The sequence below is a fragment of the Oryzias latipes genome, chromosome 3 (genome assembly GCF_002234675.1).
Source record: "Oryzias latipes chromosome 3, ASM223467v1".
NCBI classification, from domain to species: domain Eukaryota; kingdom Metazoa; phylum Chordata; class Actinopteri; order Beloniformes; family Adrianichthyidae; genus Oryzias; species Oryzias latipes.
The window spans coordinates 1958024-1978083 of NC_019861.2; the positions used below are offsets into that span (position 1 = coordinate 1958024).

Below are 20060 nucleotides of genomic sequence, written 5' to 3' on the forward strand. Positions count from 1 at the left end.
TGACTACAGCCATTTCCATCCTCTTTGCAAAGTCCACCACCATCTGTCCCTCCAGATTCCTTTCCTTCACACCAAACCTGCCCATCACCTCCTCATCACCTCTGTTGCCCTCACCAACATGCCCATTAAAGTCTGCTCCAATAACAACTCTCTCTCCTCTGGGAAAACTCTCTATGACCTCATCCAACTCACTCCAGAATCTCTCCTTCACTTCTAACTCACAGCCAACCTGTGGCGCATACCCACTGACTACATTCACCATCACCCCTTCAATTTCTAACTTTAGGCTCATCATCCTGTCTGAGACTCTTTTCACCTCTAGAACACTGTTCACAAACTCCCCCTTCAGAATCACTCCTACCCCGTTTCTCTTCCTATCAACACCATGATAGAACAGTTTGTATCCTCCTCCAATACTACGTGCCTTGCTGCCCTTCCACCTTGTCTCCTGCACACACAGTCCATCTACCTTCCTTCTCTCCATCATGTCTGCCAGCTCTCTGCCTTTCCCTGTCATTGTGCCAACGTTAAGAGTCCCTATTCTCAAACCTATGTTCCTGCCTTTTCCCTTCTCTCTCTGGCCACGGACCCTTCTGCCTCCCCTCTTTCTTCCACCAACAGTAGTCAAATTTCCACCGACACCCTGTAGGTTAACAGCATCGGTGGCGGTCGTTGTTAACCCGGGCCTCGACCGATCCGGTATGTCTAAAGTGTTGTGGATGATTCGCATGGTTATTTTGGCAATTTTTACGCCGGATGCCCTTCCTGACGCAACCCTCTCTATTTATCCGGGCTTGGGACTGGCACAGAAGTAACTGGCTTGCAACCCCTGTGGCTAGATTAGCACAAGGGATACATGTAACTGTCTAAATATAACTGTCTGCTAACCACTTCTTAGAACAGTTTACCTGTAAAAGTAACTTTTTGTAAGCCTGTTATTCTCATTCTGTACAAAAAGTAGTCCTTTCTTGTTCCGGATATTCAATACTGATGTCTACTTGAACTCAATTGTTTTCCTTTTCCAACATCTCCCTGTACGTCACATTAACCAAGAAATGCTGCTGTTTCACCCCCATGCAGTAGGTGGCTGTGTGCACTTTTTCATTGATTTAAAACGCTTTTGAGGGTGAAAAAGTCTATATCTGCAAAGATTCAAAAAAGACACTGATGTATCTTCTTTTTTTGTCCAGAACAGCCTGAAATGCTGTTCATTTATTTTGGTCATGTCCTTTTTCCGCTAAACTCTGGTCTAAAGTTTGTAACTTCATTTCCACATAGACTTAGACTTCCGCCTGTACTCAGAACATATACAGTTTGGCCTCATGGATTGTCCATCTCATAAAAAAGAACAATTATACATAATTGATATCATTTTATTTTTATGCAAATGGCACATTCATAAATCCATATTTTCAAATCATACCCCTCATTTCTCTGTCTTTGTCAGTGAGGTCAAACAATTCATGGACACAATAAAACATTCTGACAATAAGAAACAATTAAAAAACACTTGATCTGTGCTTCAGCTTCTATGTCTTTGTGTAAAATATAATTATACCCCCTGGGTGGTTCTTGGATTGTTGTGTTCAATAAAGTCTGTGGAAAAAAAAGTCTTTGGCTGTCTACAAAGTTCGTCACTAACAACCCTTGAACTCTCAATGGTGCGGGATCATCGAGGATCCTGGAGTTCAGACACCCTGCTCTCTACATTTTCTTTTTTTTTTACAATAAATATGATGTCACCAATTTGTCAAAGTTTTCTGATGGAGAAAACTTACCTGGTTTATGAAAAATAAATGGAAATACTTCTTTCCAAATGACACCGTTCAATGCATGGTGGTCCATATTTTCCGATCTAGTGAGCTTTGAAGCACACTGGTTTTTGGCAGAGACTTCTGGGAAATTTCCAGGGCATGTGATTTTGGAATTGTAGGCCCAGACTGCACTAGAAAATGGTGAACCCACTAAATAGTGCGCTCAGTAGTGAGTAGTGAGAGAATTCAGACACAAGCTTTAAGAGCTAACAGTGTTTTTTGTCGTGGAAAGCACAAAGCTGTCTGTTCGGTTTGACCCTGAGCCTTTCTCTGTCATTAATGTTGGACCTTTACACAATTCCCAGCACGGTTTGGATTGGATTGATCTGGTCTGAGATGGAAAATGACAATCCTGGATTCCTTTGGGAACATTTGATCGTATTTAATTCTAGTTTTGACTTGCATTTTGAGACCATCTCTGCTGTGAATTTGTTCCTTATAATAAACATGGAACTGAACTGCATTGGTAAATCAGGTCATCTGTTCCTTTTTGTTTTGGCCCTGAGTTGAAATAAGAAACCAGTGCTGTGAAACAAAATAAAGCTGATTGCTGTTTTCTGAGGGAAATTCTTTGTTTTGCTGCTGACATGCAGGAAACAGCCCATGAGTGACTAGAAAAAAGACTTCTGGGGCCGTTAAAGACACGTTAAAGAGGACTTGTCTGAATGAGAGCTGCTTCAGTCCCTCGTGCTTCTAATGTCCCCCTGTTAACTTTTTCACCTGCAACTGAGGAGAATCATTGATCTGAGGTTTATGTAAAAAATGGATGGAAAGGAGAGTTAATAGGCAGCTCCTCTGCAAACTCATTATGAATGAAGGCAATCATACAGAACAAATACACAGCACATTCAGAGGCTCCAAAGGAGCACCGGAGGGGGGCATACAAATTGAAGGGGCGGGTAAATATAATAATGTGTGCCTCGTCCCTTTAATTGCAGTCACTAAAGACGAGTGTTGAGTGATGGGGGCAAAGGAGACGCGAGGAGACGGGAGCTGCTCTAAAGTTACAAACCGCCATATTCCAGCTGAAGCTGTGAGGCCAGTCCGTCTTTCTCCCCCCTCCTGCTTCAGCTCCACACCAGTGTTCCAGCAATGTGACTGATTGATCCGCTAGATGAACAGTAAAGATTAAGAGGATGACAAATATGCATGCTGCTTACACAGCGCTTGGAGCTAATCCTGCCCCTCCACCCCCTGGACTCCCTTTTGAGGACCTGCTGGCGAGGAGAACCCGCAGACGGCTACAGACCCCGGCAACGCTCAGCCTCCAGACAGACCAGCAACAAGTGTCAGATCAGCCAGTGGGAGGACCCCTGACCATCTTCATCTGCTGAAGTCTCCAACAACATTACAGGCTGAGAACTGCCCCCAGGGGCCCAAGGGAGAGCCAGGGGACCTCATCTGGAAATAACATTGACAAGAGTTCAAGCTCGTCTGACAGAAACAGCCGCTTTGTCTCACATCATTCCACTTAATCATTTTGAGTGGAAAATGATGGAAGATCACCTGTCAAAGATCCCCATGATGGCCTCGTCGTCTCCCACCGAGTCGTCTGGCAGCAGCGGGGCTGAAGACAGCAGAGGAGGTGAGAGCAAATCCTCCCAGAGGGACCCAATGGGTTGTGACATGTTCTTTTGTTTGCTTTATGATGCATGTTAGCAGTTTGAACAGATCTGACAGCTCAGTGGTTTCTAGCTGCTCACTGAAGTTCAGTGTCATTCTATTGAAGAGATGTCATAGATATGCTTGTAGTTAAACCTATCAGACTCAAACGTGGAGCTGCGGGGCGGCCGAGGTCATGTGCAGATGGCAGGCACACGCACCCAACAAAGCCTGGCTCAGCCCACGATAACTAACTGCCCCGTTGACGCGTTTTGACTTGCAGCCAAGAGTCCAGGCCCGGGAAAGGCTCTGAGCCCAGCTCTGGTCTGCAAAGTGTGCGGAGACACCAGCAGCGGGAAACACTACGGCATCTACGCCTGCAATGGTTGCAGCGGCTTCTTCAAGAGGAGCGTGAGGAGGAGGCTCATCTACAGGCAAGAGAACACCCCCCCCCCCCCCCCCCCCCCCCCGACAAATCACTGTACAGGCTCTGCTTCACCACGCAGAGGTCAGGCTCAGCTCCAACACCAACATGTACTTACCGAAAGCTACAATAGATAGCTAAAAATAATTGTACGTACTTCTTTTTAAAATAAAAATAAAAACAATTAACCTCTGCGTTTTGGCTTCCGGTCTACTGATTGGCTCTTTCACAACACACCTTGAAACTACAGTTAAACTACATATATATCTATATCTCTCTCTCTATATATAGATATATATAGATATCAATATATCTATATATAGATATAGTTTAATAATATATCTGAAACTGAAAAATGTTTACACATTTAACACAACTTTGTAGTTTAATGCTAATAATGTGTTTTTCTTTTAATAAACGTTTTTCTTTTCTCGATCACAGATTATATAAGATTATATATTCTGTTCTCCACAACGACATAATGATCCTCAAGAGAGTGAAACATTTTTTCGTGTTATTTTGTCGTGGTAACACATTTATATTTGAGGTGACGTATATATAAATATTAAAGGGAGCAAAGAGCAAAAACATGAACCTAACCTGCAGACACCTGTCAATACAACTGTCTCCAACACTTCAACAGTGTCTAAAACAGCCAAACGTTGATCTAGAGAAAAGAGCTTTTTGCTCCAAGAAAAGTCCATGATGGTCTCTAGCTCTGCTGAAGGTTTTCTGTCTGCCATTAGAGAAAAGAAAAGATAAAGACCAACTACCTCATTTACAGCGAACCCTTCAGTCAACTGAAGGACAAACTAAAGTCTCACATTGTCTAACCAGAAACGGTTCAGTGTATGGTTCCGTTTTGATTGGACTTTAAGAGCTTGATTGGGTCAACAGGTGCCAGGCAGGTACCGGCATGTGTCCAGTGGACAAAGCCCACCGGAACCAGTGTCAGGCGTGTCGGCTGAAGAAGTGCCTGCAGGCCGGCATGAACAAAGACGGTGAGTTTCTGAGCTCTGTCTCAGTCGCCCCCTGCTGTCCGTCAGAGGGCCAAACCTGAGCCCCCCCTGTCATCTCCTCTCTGCAGCCGTGCAGAATGAGCGGCAGCCCCGCAGCACCGCCCAGGTCCGCCTGGACTCCATCGATGTGGACCCGGAGAAGGAGCACCTGGCCACCACAAGAGAACCTGCATCCTCGTCCTCCTCTTCCTCCTCCTCCTCCAGCGGTTCTGTCATCACATGGCCCCACATCACTTCCTCCATGGCCATCACGTCCTCCGTCACCCCCCAGCGCTGCGTCAGTCCTCAGAACAACCACCGCTTCATGGCCAGCCTCATGACGGCTGAGACCTGTGCCAAGCTGGAGCCTGAAGACGGTGAGGAGGTCAACATCACACTCGTCTCCAAAACATTCCTTTACCAAAAAAGCAAACCACTTCCTGCTCTGTCTGGAGGAAAGAGGGTTTTCCTCCACGCAGCCTGAAAGCAGCTCTACTGTAAAGACTGAAGCTCAAGCTGAGAGTGTAGAGCAGCAAAAAGGCTTTAGAGCAGCTCCTAAAGTCTGAGGAGGTCAGAATCATCACCCCATCACGTTGGCTTAACTATACCTCATTATTTACTTTTAATTGTAACGATTTGCTGAAACTGAGTTGTGGCCGCTCCAAAGAATGCGTTCCTCTGCTGACCCAGACCTCTTGTTTGTGTCTCAGTGGATGAAAACATTGATGTGACGAGCAACGAGCCGGAGAGAGCGTCATCAGAGTACCACATGGCTCTGTACCCCTCCAGCTCAGAAAACGTCTACGAGACCTCAGCCAGGCTGCTCTTCATGTCCGTCAAGTGGGCCAAAAACCTGCCGGTCTTCTCCAACCTGCCCTTCAGAGACCAGGTAAGAGCAGCCGAGAACAGGCTGAGAAAAGAAGCCAGCATGGATCTCTGACATCATGATAAGAGCTGCATGATGAACAGAAAATCCTCAACAAATGCACCTGGAAGAAGGAATCTTTACAACTTTACTAAACACACAACAAACTTTGACTTTAGGCTGTTCATTATTGACAAAAACACTTGGAAATAAACAGAATCACTGCTGGAAGATCCACTCTCATCATCTTCTGATGCTGCTTTTTTTTAAAGTGATCTGTTTTCAACTGGTCCTTTATTCCTGATCATGCATCTAATGTTAATCCTAATTGTCTTTATATTTGTCCTCCATCATGACAAACAGATGTTAAAAACACCAAAGCACCATCTTCATCAGAATGGGTCTTTCAGAGAACCAGAGTTCTCTTGTTTGGTTCAAACTGGAATTTAGGAGAGCTTCTACACACGACAAACTGACCATCACTAGGATTATTTGTTGTTCTTCCAGCAGATCTGGTTGCTTAATGTCGTGTTTCCAAACGCTGCTTCTGTGTTCACAGGTGATCCTGTTGGAGGAGGCGTGGAGCGAGCTCTTCCTGCTCTGTGCCATCCAGTGGTCGCTGCCGCTGGACAGCTGCCCGCTGCTGTCCCTGCCCGACCTCTGCCCCGGCATGCAGGGCAAGACCAGCTACACCGGTCTGGACCTGCGGCTCCTGCAGGAGGCCTTCAGCCGCTTCAAGGCCCTCGCCGTGGATCCCACAGAGTTTGCCTGTCTCAAGGCCATTGTGCTTTTTAAACCAGGTTAGAATCACAAAACATGCTCCAATTTGTCTCTAGCATTACAGACAAACCAATCGTAACAGCTGACCTGCCTAATATGCTCCGAAATGAAGGAGAATTCCTTGAATTTGATGCTTAATTCAGTTCTTTCCCACACAGAGACTCGAGGTTTGAAGGATCCAGAACAAGTGGAGAACCTCCAGGATCAGTCTCAAGTCATGCTGGGACAACACATCCGCTCCCACTACCCCAGCCAACCAGCCCGGTAGGAAGGAAGAAGCAGAGCTCAGATGAAGCCAATGAAACACCTTTGACTGTCTTGTTGAGGAATGAAGGATTTGGATTTGAACTCAGTCACACGTTGGACCTCATCTGACCGTCATTAGTTCTATAAGGCCGATTTTTGATTGACGGTTTTGGATGCTTCGTGATGCTTCGTGATGCTTCGTGAAGCTTCGTGAAGCTTCTGTCCTTCTTCTCCATCTTGCCTGCTGAGCATCTTTCTGCTTTGGTCTTTCAGGTTTGGAAAGCTGCTGCTTCTTCTCCCCTCGCTGCGCTTTGTGAACTCGGAGCGGATCGAGTTGCTGTTCTTCCACAGGACCATTGGAAACACTCCCATGGAGAAGCTGCTGTGCGACATGTTCAAGAACTGAATTCTGTGTGCAGGTCTCAGTGGGACTCAGAGCGATAACATGTGACGGATGTTTGCTTCCTTCTCTGCATTCATGTCAGAGAGCTGCATCTTGGGATTTTTGTAAAAACCCTTTGATTGATTTCTTGCTGCTTCCTCGTCTGCTGTTGCTGAACCATAAAAACCGTCCAGTTCCTGTTGAAATGTTTGCTGTCTGTTTCAATTGTATTTATTTCTCTGCTGACGTCCTTTCAGCCTGTAGTATTTTGTCTTTGCTGTTTCATTATCGGTGTTCCAGTGCTGATGTCGGTTGGTAGATGGATTGTCTGCTACTTCTGTCAATAAAGTGACTTAAGTTTTGCCTTTTTAAAGTAAAACGTGTTGAAACAGATTTTTGACGACTCATTTTTCTACCTTACAGAACTGCACCAACTTCTACTTTTTTATAAGTTACTTTCCTTGACTGTATGTGAGACCTGTCAATCAAACATTTTGAGCGTTGGATGTGGGGGCATAGGCTCCACCTATTATAGGTGGAGTTTATAACTTGAGCTTGAACCACATAAAAAATGAGAATAAATCTGGATGATCAAAAAAAGGCATCAGATCCAGAATGTTTCTTCTGACCAATAGAATGACGGAGGAACAGCTGTTTCTTTCTCTATTTCAATAAAGTTCATGGTGTCTGTATTTTTAAATGACTTCTTAGGTTCTTCTGTTATCAGACACAGTTGTGTTTTGTGGAAAAAAACACAACTGTGTCTGATAATGGAAGAACCTAAGAAGTCTGCTTTCTCTATTGAAGTCTATGGGATTTTGGCTTCTTGGAGCCAGCAGGTACTTCCTGTTTGGAACGCCAGGGGGAGGAGTCACTTAATCCAGTTCTGGTATACAGCTTCTCAAACACCACCCTCTTCTGGCTTAGAGATAAAAATGTTTCCACTCACTCTTGGGCGTCTGTTCCAGGTTCTCCTTCATAAATGCTGCCGTATCCCTTGTTCTATCCTAGGCACTTTAACATTGGGAGTTGGGTCATCTAGACCCACTATACAGTGTTCTGAACCTTTTTTCTTCAATGATTTGTGATCTTCACCTTTATCCACCTTTGTCATGGTGGTGAGAACACGTCAATGTAAGGGTGGGGTCATCTGGACCCCATAGGATAGCACAATGATAAAACAGTCACAGAAAAGTGGAAATGCAGTTTGTAGTTCAAACTTCTGAAATGAAAACTTATAGACAAAGAAACATCTTTAATGTGAAGCATTAAAATGTTTTCTCACATGAATCTGTTCATCTTTGAACTGCTTCCATGTAAAATAAAGAAATGTAGATAAACAAATAATCCCAAAAGCTGGTTCTGTGACTGTACATCAGAGGTGTTTTGGTGTTTTCGGTGTTTTCTGTGAAACCCGACTGTGGAAGGTGGACCATGACGTAGTGAGGGCTCACTGTAATGTGTCTGTAAAATATTAGGAATCTCTTCCAGATGGATGTGCTGCTCCTCTGAGGAAGATGCTGAGAGGTTTTCTGCTGACATTGTTATTTCTGACAAAGATTCCCCTTAATGTACAGAAAACTTTAGTGAGCAGCCCTTCCTGTTTCTGTTTGCCATGAGCAGCTGCGTCCATGGAAGCGAGAACGTGGCTGGGGGGTTTTGGCGCCACAGACCCATATTGGTAAGAGTTCAACACTGTTTTCTGTTCAATGTGAGAGAAAACATCTAGATAGATAGATAGATAGAGTACTTTATTAATCCCGAGGGAACTTGCATATCCATCCGATGCTGCTCAAATACAGAAACATTCAATAGAAATTTAAAGTAGTTGAGTAATAAATAGTCATAAAATCATAAAATAGTCACACCCACTAAAAACAGAACAAAAGGGATAAAAATATAAGAGCAATGAAAACAAAATAGAAGAAGTAAAAGCAAAACCATAAAAGTGGTAAAAAGTAGATGCCTGTTTAGTGACTCCTCCTCATGCCCCCTCCCCTCCCAGCAGCATTGAACAGTCTAATTGCACTCGGTGCAAAGGACTTCCTGGGTCTTTCTGTGGAGCATGGCAGAGAGCGAAGGCGGTCGCTGAATGTGCTCCTCTGGTCACTAAAGAGTCCATGCAAGGGATGACCAGTGTTCTTCATGATGCTGTCCAGTTTGGACAGTATCCTCCGCTCTGCCACCACCTCCACTGTCTCCAGGCTCCGCCCCACCACACAGCTTGCCCTCCTGGTCAGACGATTCAGTTTTTTTATGTCCTTTTTGTTCGCGCACACCCCCAACACACCACCGCATAGGACAGGGCTCTTAAAACAATAGACTGATGAAACATCAAAAGGAGATCTGAGCAGACATTGAAAGAGGCGAGTCTTTTTACAAAGTACAACCTGCTCTGCCCCTTCCTATATATGGAGTCCAAGTTTACCGACCAGTTCAGCTTATTGTCCAGGAGGACTCCAAGGTATTTGTAGTTATCCACTACCTCCACCTCTGCTCCACCAATGAGGATGGGCTGAACCTCAGTAGGTGTTTGTCGGAAGTCCAGCACCATCTCCTTTGTCTTGGATGTGTTCAGGTGGAGGCAGTTTCGTTGGCTCCAGTGCACAAAGTCCTCCACCAGCTGTCTGTACTCCCCCTCCTCAACCTCTTTGATACATGCCACAATTGCTGTGTCATCCGAGAACTTCTGAAGGTGGCATGCATCAGAGTTGTAGTGGAAGTCGGTGGTGTAGAGGGTAAAGAGGAGAGGTGATAGGACTGTGCCCTGTGGAGCCCCCGTGCTGCCAGTCAGCATGGAGGAACTGCAACTCCCCATTTTGACAAATTGTGGCCTGTTGGTCAGATAGTTCATTATCCATGACACCAGGTGGAAGTTCACACCAAGGGAGAGGAGCTTCTGCTGGAGAAGGAGGGGCTGGATTGTATTAAAGGCGCTGGAGAAGTCAAAAAAGAGCATTCTCACAGCACAGCCCCCGGTGTCCAGGTAGGAGAGGGCCCGATGTAGAAGATACAGGACGGCGTCCTCAACTCCTACTTTAGGTTGTAGGCGAACTGGAGAGGGTCCTCATCCCCCCGCACCTGGGGTCTCAGGCAATGCAAGACAAGCCGCTCCAGCGTCTTCATGACATGAGATGTAAGGGCCTGTAGTCCGGCCTGTAGTCATTCAGCTCACTGGGGAGACTCTTCTTGGGCACAGGAACTATGCATGATGTTTTCCACAGTGATGGGACCCTCCCCAGCAGCAGGCTCAGGTTATAGACCTGCTGTAGGGGTTCTCCCAGTTCTGCAGCATAGGCCTTAACCCTTGTGCTATCCTAGGCACTTTAACGTCGGGAGTTGGGTCATCTAGACCCACTAGACAGTGCGCTGAACCTTTTTTCTTCAATGATTTGTGATCTTCACTGGTGTCCATGGATTACATGAAATCTTTCCACCTTTATCCACCTTTGTCATGGTAGGGAGAACACGTCAATGTAAGGGGGGGGGTCATCTAAGATAGCACAAGGGTTAAGGAGCCGTGGACTCACTCGGTCTGGGCCAGCTGCCTTCCTGGGGTGGAGTCGTCTCAGTTCCCTGCTCACTTGATCCGCAGTGATGGAAAAGGGGTGATCATCGGGAGTTGGTGACTGAGATGGGGGCAAGGGGAGGGCAGCAGGAGGGGGAGCAGAAGCAAGATGGTTGGGGAGATCGGTGGGACACTGCAGAACCGGGGAGCAGGCAACATGGGGGGTAGCCTGGGGGGAGCTGAACCGGTTGAAGAAAATATTGAGTTCATCTGCCCTCTCCTGACTCCCGCCTGTCACACCGCTCTCTTTTTTGCTGCATCCAGTCATGGTCTTCATGGTGTTCCAGACCTCACGCAGGTTGTTGTCCTTCAACTTCTGCTCTAGCTTCCTCCAGTGTGCTTCTTTGGCCTCCTTCATGCAGACTTTTAGTTCCTGTTGGACCTTTCTCATCTCCTACCGATCTTTGCTCCTGAAAGCCCTCTTCTTCCTGTTCAGAACTGCCTTAACTTCCCTGGTAACCCAGGGTTTGTTATTTGAGAAACTCCTGACAGTTCTGACAGGCACCACCAAGTCCACACAGAAGTTCATATAGTCCGTCATGCAGCCCGCAGCTCCTTCAATGTCATCTCCATGAGACCCAATCAGTTCACTCCAGTCCGTGCACTCAAAGCAGTCTCTGAGGGCCTCCTCAGCTCCAGCAGACCATCTCCTGACCTGTCTGGTGGTAGCTGCCCTTCACAAGAGGGGTGTAGCTAGGCTGCAGGTGTATGAGGTTGTGGTCCGATTTTCTAAGGGGGGGGGAGGGGCAGCTGAGTTTGCGTCCAGAGTGTTTGCATACAGAAGATCAATAGTTCTGTTATTTCGAGTGGGGCAGTCGACATATTGGTGAAAGGTGGGCAGAGTAGTTTCCAGGGATACGTGGTTAAAATCACCAGAAATAATCATGAACGCCCCTGGGTGCTTGGACTGCAGTTCTGTGGTTGTGTTATATATTGTCTCCAGAGCCGCCTGTGCTTCCGCTCTCGGAGGAATGTAACCACAGAGCGCGACGACGTGGGAAAACTCACGTGGGATCTAAACTGAACAGAACTGTTTTAGACCCACTTTGATCATCTTTCCATCTATTTTCAAAGTGTTTTTTTTAAATTATGATTATGCCATTTTGAGCGATGGACATGGGGCCCAATACACCAAGAAGTAAGCCCCCCCCTGACTTCTCATCATCCCTTTGTTTACTCGCTCTCCAGCTAGCTTACAGCCCCTCACCACCCCGAGCTAACATTACAGTGCAACAAATATGGCGAGCAGTTTTGCAGTTATCCAGTCGTACAGTTTAGATCCAGATTCCAGGAAAACAAAGACCTTCGTGGATCTATTTGTCTGACAGTTGATACATCAGAATGAAGCAGAGCAGAGAGACTCTGATTTGTTTTTCTACGTCACAAATACGATCTTTTTCAAACAGCATTCTTTGTCATCTCCTAATTCACAACAATTTGAAGAAAAGAAATGCAGTTTTAAGCTTTCTTTTTCATTTTAGATGTCCTCCACCATCAGAAAAATGCCACTAGAAGATAAAAGACCAAAAACACCATTTTCTTCAACTGTACAGGACTGTTTGTGAAAAAGTGGAAGAGAAATATGACAAGTGAAAAATGAAGATGTTTAAATAGTCAGTAAGAATCAACAACACAACAAAACACAAAGCAAATTTTTCAGCAAAAAGACATTTTAAAATCCCAGAGAGCTGATTGGTTTGAATCTTTAACAAGTACAACATTGGTAACAGCATCAAAGCTGCAGGAGGTGACAATCAGCTGACAGTTGCGGTGCAGGACCATCACACTTTACATCAATGTATAGAAAACACAGAATTTTACCCTTTTAGAAAAAAATCCCCTTTCAGCTTCAAGCAGCAAAGATGATTTCAAAAGTTAAAAACATCTGTTTAAATGCACACAAGCTCAAACCCAGACACTGTAACCCTGAGATAAAGTCATGAAAACAAATCCCTTACAGCTTTCAAAGGGGGAACGGAGGTCGAGGTTGGACTTGGGCCATTTTGGTCCTGAAGACGACCGTGCCACAGATCATTCCCACAGCAGCCAGAAGACATCCGGCCATGAAGACCAGGTTCAGGTTCATCCCTGGAAACAAGACAGGCTGAGCTGACTCCGTCTGGCTCACAGACGGACTCAGAAACCTCTTCTGGACTGCCGTACTTACCTGAAACACTGTTGTCTGAGTGCAGTCGCAAAGGACCCTGGGAAATGAAGTGTGCTCCGCTCTGGACGCCGGCCTCTCTCTTGTGGATGTGATGATGATCGTTGGAACTGGAGGAGTTCATGCATCCCTGAGAGCACCTGGTGTTGGGGTTCCCTGCTTCACACACCATCACTGAGCAGCTGATGTACACCTGAACACAACATCACACTGTGTCACTCTTCCTGTCCTGCTGCGCCCTCTAGTGGACCAGGGACACAAATGTGGTCAAAGCCTCCTCAAACGTCTGCCACAGAACCACATTCATTCAAGCTCCTATCACAGGGTTAAACTTTCTAAAGTCAGAGCAGCAGTTTTATAGAACTTTGTCACAGAAAAAGGAGAACGGTGGCGGCTACACCGAGACATAAGAACACGAACCTGATCATGCAAACCAATGAACTTGAAGGCCTCCACGCTGAACCGGAACTGTTTCTGGTTGGAGGGGGCGTAAATCTGAACAGTTGGATCCACTGTGCACCTTCAGGATGATACAGAGATGTTAGTCTTTTTGTCTGGGAATGGCAAGATACCACACAAAGTACAATCTAAAAAAACTCCTCTTCTTGACTCTGAATGACCCTAGAGGTGACCCACGGATAACAGAATATGACCTGTGGTTGGAAAATAGATGGATTTTCTCTGTGCTATGTTCTCATGCCTACCCATTGTCAATGATGGTGTAGGTGGAGTGGTAGTTGGGGTTGTCATAGGGTGAGGCTCTGCAGGACTCCACAAACATCTCAGTGTTGTTGGGTGAAGAGGAGGCTTCAATCTCCATGTAGATCTTGCTTCCTAGCTCATACTCCAGAGGGTAGGAGTTCGGGTCAATCATGGCTTGGTACTGGCTGTCTGGGTAGAACTCAAACTGGTAGGTGAAGGTGCCGAAGCCTCTCTCCCACACGGTGATGTTCTTCCTGTGAGCTGTGAAACCCACAGTCATGTTGCTTTTCTTGGCGTACTGGCAGTAGAAGCTGATCTCCATGAGGTGCTTCCTGGTGATCAGCTGACTGGGGTCGTCCACTGTGGTGATCTCATTCTTGAAGAAGAGGTTCTCGTCATCCTCCTCGATCTGAGTGCCACAGGCGTTGAGGGGGAAGTCGGCGATGACGTGAGAGCTGTTGGAGTGAGTGGTCAGGCTGCAGACAGTGTTGGTGGGGTCACTCAGCTCCAGATGGTCTTCAAAAAGTCCAGTGAGGGAATCTTTGGGGATCTCCACCCTCATGGAGGACTCACCACAGACCACGTTGGCTTTGACTGGAGGAAGAAACCATTCATTAAAAAACACCTTCATCTCCACAGATCTACAAAATGACATACATGTATAGAATAGAGCAGAGGTGGGCACTGAGGGCCGCAGTCCTGCATGTTTTCCAGCATACCCTGCTCTGGCATGTTCTGATTGGCTGGACACACCTGAACCAGGTAATCAGCCATGAGTAGGGCAAGACTATCTGGAAATCATGCAGACACACTGGCCCTCGAGGCCTGGAATTGCCCACCCCTGGAATAGAGGAAAGTTGCATTTTGGCTGCTATTTTCTTTTAAATAAGCCATTTCTGAGGGGATTCATTTTGAAGACCCACTGCTAAAAGTAGTCTATTTAGGTGTGTTAGTAGTATACTTAGGCCAAATCTGACTTCCTCCCTTACCCCTACGGCTTCTCCTTACCCTTCCAATTGTAGGGGCATTTGGAAGGGTAGAGTTGTTCCAAATGGTTTTTTTAAAGCTCACCCTTAAAAAGGGCATCCCTCTGCTGCAAGGGTGTTCTGCGCCGCACTGTGCCATGGCGGAGTAGTGCTTTTCTTCACGTGGGTGTGCGCTGATGCACAGAAGTTACATCTAAATGCAAGTAATGACTTTTTGTTTCAGCATGACTTTTCTAAAGGTAAAAAAAAACTATGTTGTTATGTAGTTCCAAGACCTAGCAGCTCCGCACTAAGGTAGCTGACCTGCGACTACTGAAGACGGTTAGGGTTAGAAGGGTTAGGGTTTGAATTAGAAGACACAATTTTTCTATAACTGTCCGTTTGGAGGGCTGAATGTAGGGGTAGGGAGTAAATGTAGGGGAAGAATTCAGATTCGGCCTTAGTTTGTACTAAAAGTGAGGCAGAATGCTTGAAGTTTACTTTTCATTTCCTCTCTATTTATTGTAAACTTAAAATGTTCCAATTTGTTCTGAAAAAGTATTCAGTAAGTATACTTCCCACACTACATGTACCTCTTGTACTTGCCATAATTATGCTCAGGTTCATGATTCGCTAAGTTTACTGCTTTTTGTTAAGGGGAACACTTTGTTTAGCAGGAAATTGGCATGAAATTAGCATTTTTAATAATAACTGATTTATTTGAGTAGTTGTAAATAAGTTCAATATTTGGCGCTTTGCCTTTGTGCCATTGTCAGGTTTTCTTTTTATAATAGAAGATTGTAGACTCACTTTGCTCCTTTCCAACGTCCACAAGAACACACCTCATCTCAGTCTGATAGACACCAGACCTAAAAAAATATTTATAAGACCTTTGCATTCAGGGGAAAAATGTGTGTTCATGTGTGTCTTAATATAAAAAAAAACTATTTTGGAAAAAAGAGCAGTGTTTGTTGCGTATAATGGGAATCTGCTTTAAAAGGTCAATAAATAATTCCAATAAATAATAATTTATAATTTTCTTAAGGTTTTAAAAAGTGAAATGTCACTTACTGTGAGACGGCTGTAGCATGAACATGATTATAGGAGGCAGTCTGAAAGCTGCTAATAGCTGACCTGTAAAAAAATGAAGAAAATGGGATTGTTGATGATTGTTTCTTCCTCCTAACTATCTTTTTGCTAAATGAAACAAACTCTAGGCTCACCCAGTTGCTGATTCCACAGCAAAGCAGATTGGGTAATGCTCTCCCAGGTCATCTGCCATGGGTGTCCACCGGATGACAAACTCATTGTGTGTGCTCCTGTGCATGCTAATGTTTGAAGGTCCACTCATGATGAGGTCTTGCATTCTGCATGAAAACCAAAGAGAGGATGATTGATGGCATCCTGCAGCCACCAGGCTTCTCTGAGCTCCACCTGACTTACACTGAATGAGTTGCTTCTGCCTTGACTTTAATCTCCACCTCTTTGTTGACCTCTGCCTTAATGCGTGCTCCATCTGCAGGGGTTGGATGCACAAACGTTGGCAGGTAGACTCCTTCTTTACAGGAAGGGACTGCTGGATCCACTGCAGTTAGGAAGGAGAGACAAGAACATTCTAAATTTAAGTACCGCATAATAAAATCAACAATGCTTCTTGGAGTTCACTGATAAAAAAAGGAAAAGTATTCATCTGAACTAAATGTAATCTGACTCTGTTGAATCCTAAAAGAACCAGTGGAAAATGTTAATATTAGAATTAAGATAACACTGTCTCTTTGTTCTTCAGTGCTTAGGCTGTGATGTCATACGATCGGAACAGAAAACCTTTTGTGTGGTCTTGCACAACATGTAAAAGTTTATATTTCATTGTGTATGTTGACTGTGTTTGTTAAAACAGTAGCAAGGTAAAAAGCATTGCTGGATCAAAAGATGGTGGTTTTTATTACTTGAATTAAAATTCCATAAAATCTGACAACAAACACAAATATCCTTACCAAGTAAAGAGAACTGGAGGGGCAATTTACTGAGAGGAGAAGTGTTGGTGTACGGAGGATGTCCTGCGGTAGTTGTGCTTTGTCTTGTGGTGGATCTTGTGCTTGTTGTTGGTGATGTTGTTGTTTGTGTTGTTGTTGTCGTTGGTGATGTTGTTGTTTGTGTTGTTGTTGGTGGTGGTGGTGTGGTTGATGTTGGCCACATCCAACGGCTTGCTGCTGATGTTGGGGATGGTGGTAGTGTGGTTCTCTGTGTTGTAGTTGTTGTCGTTGGTGGTAGTGTGGTTCTCCGTGTTGTTGTTGTTGGTGGTAGTGTGGTTCTCCGTGTTGTTGTTGTTGTCGTTGGTGGTAGTGTGGTTCTCCGTGTTGTTGTTGTCGTTGGTGGTAGTGTGGTTCTTCGTGTTGTTGTTGTTGGTGGTAGTGTGGTTCTCTGTGTTGTTGTTGTTGTCGTTGGTGGTAGTGTGGTTCTCCGTGTTGTTGTTGTCGTTGGTGGTAGTGTGGTTCTTCGTGTTGTTGTTGTCGTTGGTGGTAGTGTGGTTCTTCGTGTTGTCGTTGTCGTTGGTGGTAGTGTGGTTCTCTGTGTTGTAGTTGTTGTCGTTGGTGGTAGTGTGGTTCTCCGTGTTGTTGTTGTTGGTGGTAGTGTGGTTCTCCGTGTTGTTGTTGTTGTCGTTGGTGGTAGTGTGGTTCTCTGTGTTGTTGTTGTTGTCGTTGGTGGTAGTGTGGTTCTCCGTGTTGTTGTTGTCGTTGGTGGTAGTGTGGTTCTCCGTGTTGTTGTTGTCGTTGGTGGTAGTGTGGTTCTCCGTGTTGTTGTTGTCGTTGGTGGTAGTGTGGTTCTTCGTGTTGTCGTTGGTGGTAGTGTGGTTCTGTGTCCCCACCACCACCATGAATGCCATAAGGGAATTGGCTCTGATTGGTTTTGAAGGGATGGTGTAGAACTCTCCACCCACACACTCCTCTTCCTTCTGGCCAGCAGTGGATGCTTGTGGGCCTTTGATCCGTCTGAGTAAAACAGATCAATATGCTGTCTGGAATAATCTTCTACCACCATCTCAAAGCCATAGACTCTGGGGTCAGCACTGCCCTGCTGATAGTGCAACGTGCAGGAATCCTGAAGGGGAAAAGTCCACACAACTGAAGTTGACAAAGCACGACTTCTTGTGTTTGTGATATTCTTGTACAAAACTGTTTTTGAACCAACCTCATCAAGGTGAAAGCCTGATGGTTGATCACATCCGTCACACTCTCTGTCATTGTAGTTTCCATACCGACAGCGGACTCTGTCACCGTCAGGATCAAAGGCCATCAGCTTGTATGACCGCGGGCAGTTTTCAGGAACTCTTGAATGGACACAAAGAAGGACTAGTAGTTCACAACAAAACTGGGTTAAATCAAGGAAAGTAATTACAAATGACCACATACGTTACTGACTACATAGCAGATATGAATCAAATGACTTTCAATTAAGGAATCTTTGTCATCAACTTGTTTGAAAAGTGCTGCTTTCTAAAATACCTTATTAACAATTAACTGGCATTATGATTTGGTCAGTAGAGAATGACCTTACAGGGGATTTAGCAGACACTTCTACCAAAACACTCATTGAAGACATTGGGAATTCTGGTGTCTTGCCTAAGAAGACAGATGCATTGTGGGATCTGAAGCCATGAACCATGTGACAGACAGCCTGTTTGTCCCAGTTTAACACAGCCACACAGAAATGAACCTGCCAGCAAGTTCATTGTGTTTTTAAATGAAAAAGAGGGAAAAGGAAAAACACAACTGAAGTTTACCTCATGAAGGGAAGAACGCCAGTGTCTGGTGAATTGTTTGGTTTTTGGGTGTCAGATCTTCTTCCCAGATCCACCAGAGTATTCAGTCTCCAGTTATTGACACCGTTTCGTGTTGGAATCCAGCAACAGTTCAAATCGCTGGGAAAAAGACAAATTGAACTTCAAGTTCAAGTAAAGCAGCAAATCTGCTGGAGATGAGAATTCATTGAAAACATGCTTACCTCAGTTCAAATGGTTTGTCACTCCCAACAGTTCTTGTTTCCACTGTTTCCGTTTCACACCATTGGCTGTTGTAGATGGGAGCATTGCTACTGCTGTCAATCACAGTTTTCTGCCCCCCGTTGGTGGAGCCACAGTTCCCTCTGGAGCAGGACCAGTAGTGACTAAACTGACATCCATCATAGGTGGCCTTGTTACGAAAGGAAACCTATAGAAGAAAAGTTAGCAACATGAAGGAACTCTTTTATTGCAGCAGGAGAGATGTACTTCACTTCTGTTTTTGAGTTTCTGGTTTAATGAAATATAAAAGAAAACACAAAAGTGAAAAAATAGAACTAACAAAAGTTAATAGAAAACATTTCAAAGGCTAAATACTCAAATAAAGAACAAAATATTTGTATGTTGATTATTTAGGACTTTTCTGAATAAAAAGTTTTCTTTTGTTGCTCTGCATCTTAAAAACAACAATGTTTGAAAAACATACTAATAATAATTTCTACCTTTTCTGTCCATATTGAAGATTAAATTAAATTAGATATCAATGTTAAAAAATGAACTTCCTTCATAAAATCCTCTTCTAATAGATCATTCAGAGCACTTGTTTGACCAGAACGGTGTGAATTAAGACGTAGAAATATTATTGTTGGGACAAACGTTCCATTTTTCTTTCTATCAAGATTCAAAGCACAAATGAAATTAAAAATAGTTAAACCACTAAAAAGAATCAAAGCACATAAAGGTAATTAAACAGACTGTAATAGTAGTAATCCATAACATGAATCTATTGCTGCAAGCATCACCTTGAAGGATCCATCAGGATTTGTTCCTTTGTAGCTGAAGCCCACGGTTCCCCCAAAGTGATGAGAGGCCGACACCAGCGGGAGCAGCAGCAGCGTCTGAAGCAGGAGCAGCACCATGGAAGTCATGTTGGTGCTCCAAAGTCCACTCTGTGGAGAAGATGCTGCTCACATCCACCTGCAGCATCTTTATACAGCAGTCTGCAGACGCCTGCATGCACACTCAGAGCAGGAAAAAGGCTGCAGAACGGGTTTGACCAAACCAACAGGAGGGACAGCACTGATTCAGGAAACACCTATTTCAGCTATTTTATGACTTCACCTAAGTTTATTGTTTTGTTTTCTTTATCCGGAATATTTCTTGGTGCTATAACTGATGGCTGTCACTCAAGCTGCACATTGGAGAGATCTGATGAAAAATCCCCTTGGAGTCTGCACTGGAAGCTTCTGTGGCCACAATGAAGTCAGAACTACCATTCCTCCCACTTCCTAACATTTCAGACCAAAGACCAAAAAAAAGGTTTCAATCCAGCCAAATAAAGACGGTCGGTTCCCAAACAGTAAGTCCATGGATGGACCTCTCAACTCCAGGAGTTCTGTTCAGACACGTCTTTACTGAGTGATAAGAAGTTTCTATCCCAGTTTCAAGTACAGAATCTCCAGCAGAGCTGTTTGCTCAGTAACATCCACATGACTGAAACCTGCAGCTCCTTCAGGAGAACGGAGGACACAGAACCCAAGATGTTCCAAATG

The 20060-nt window shown here is 44.8% G+C and overlaps 3 protein-coding genes across 3 annotated transcripts in view; 2 read left to right on the top strand and 1 right to left on the bottom strand.

Moving 5' to 3' along the window:
* The window catches only part of LOC101157114 (uncharacterized protein YMR317W-like), a 178039-nt gene that overhangs the window by 126454 nt on the left and 31525 nt on the right, over positions 1-20060 (top strand). The gene's annotated exons all lie outside the window — the stretch shown is intronic.
* On the top strand, positions 3015-7504 carry LOC101156874 (photoreceptor-specific nuclear receptor-like). Its single transcript, XM_004066761.4, has 8 exons — positions 3015-3399; positions 3700-3850; positions 4738-4841; positions 4928-5215; positions 5549-5727; positions 6263-6503; positions 6642-6747; positions 7003-7504. Exons 1-8 carry the CDS (start codon positions 3306-3308, stop codon positions 7133-7135), a joined length of 1296 nt encoding a protein of 431 aa, XP_004066809.1. The 5' UTR covers positions 3015-3305; the 3' UTR covers positions 7136-7504.
* Positions 12523-19436, bottom strand: LOC111946765. Its single transcript, XM_023950963.1, has 12 exons — positions 19311-19436; positions 18513-18718; positions 17700-17838; positions 17544-17609; positions 16505-16751; positions 15954-16095; positions 15734-15877; positions 15582-15644; positions 15321-15379; positions 13548-14139; positions 13264-13363; positions 12523-13036 (listed from the first exon to the last, which is right to left on the bottom strand). Exons 1-12 carry the CDS (start codon positions 19434-19436, stop codon positions 12617-12619), a joined length of 2304 nt encoding a protein of 767 aa, XP_023806731.1. The 3' UTR covers positions 12523-12616.

Excerpts from the sequence above, each read along its gene's own strand:
- LOC101156874 (XM_004066761.4), top strand. The coding sequence starts at position 3,306 with ATGATGGAAGATCACCTGTCAAAGATCCCCATGATGGCCTCGTCGTCT. Across the intron at positions 5,728-6,262 it reads ACCTGCCCTTCAGAGACCAG|GTGATCCTGTTGGAGGAGGC; the intron begins GTAAGAGCAGCC and ends CTGTGTTCACAG. Across the intron at positions 6,748-7,002 it reads TACCCCAGCCAACCAGCCCG|GTTTGGAAAGCTGCTGCTTC; the intron begins GTAGGAAGGAAG and ends TTGGTCTTTCAG.
- LOC111946765 (XM_023950963.1), bottom strand. The coding sequence starts at position 19,436 with ATGACTTCCATGGTGCTGCTCCTGCTTCAGACGCTGCTGCTGCTCCCG. Across the intron at positions 17,610-17,699 it reads CAGGCTTTCACCTTGATGAG|GATTCCTGCACGTTGCACTA; the intron begins GTTGGTTCAAAA and ends TTTCCCCTTCAG. Across the intron at positions 13,037-13,263 it reads TCATTGGTTTGCATGATCAG|GTGTACATCAGCTGCTCAGT; the intron begins GTTCGTGTTCTT and ends TGTTGTGTTCAG.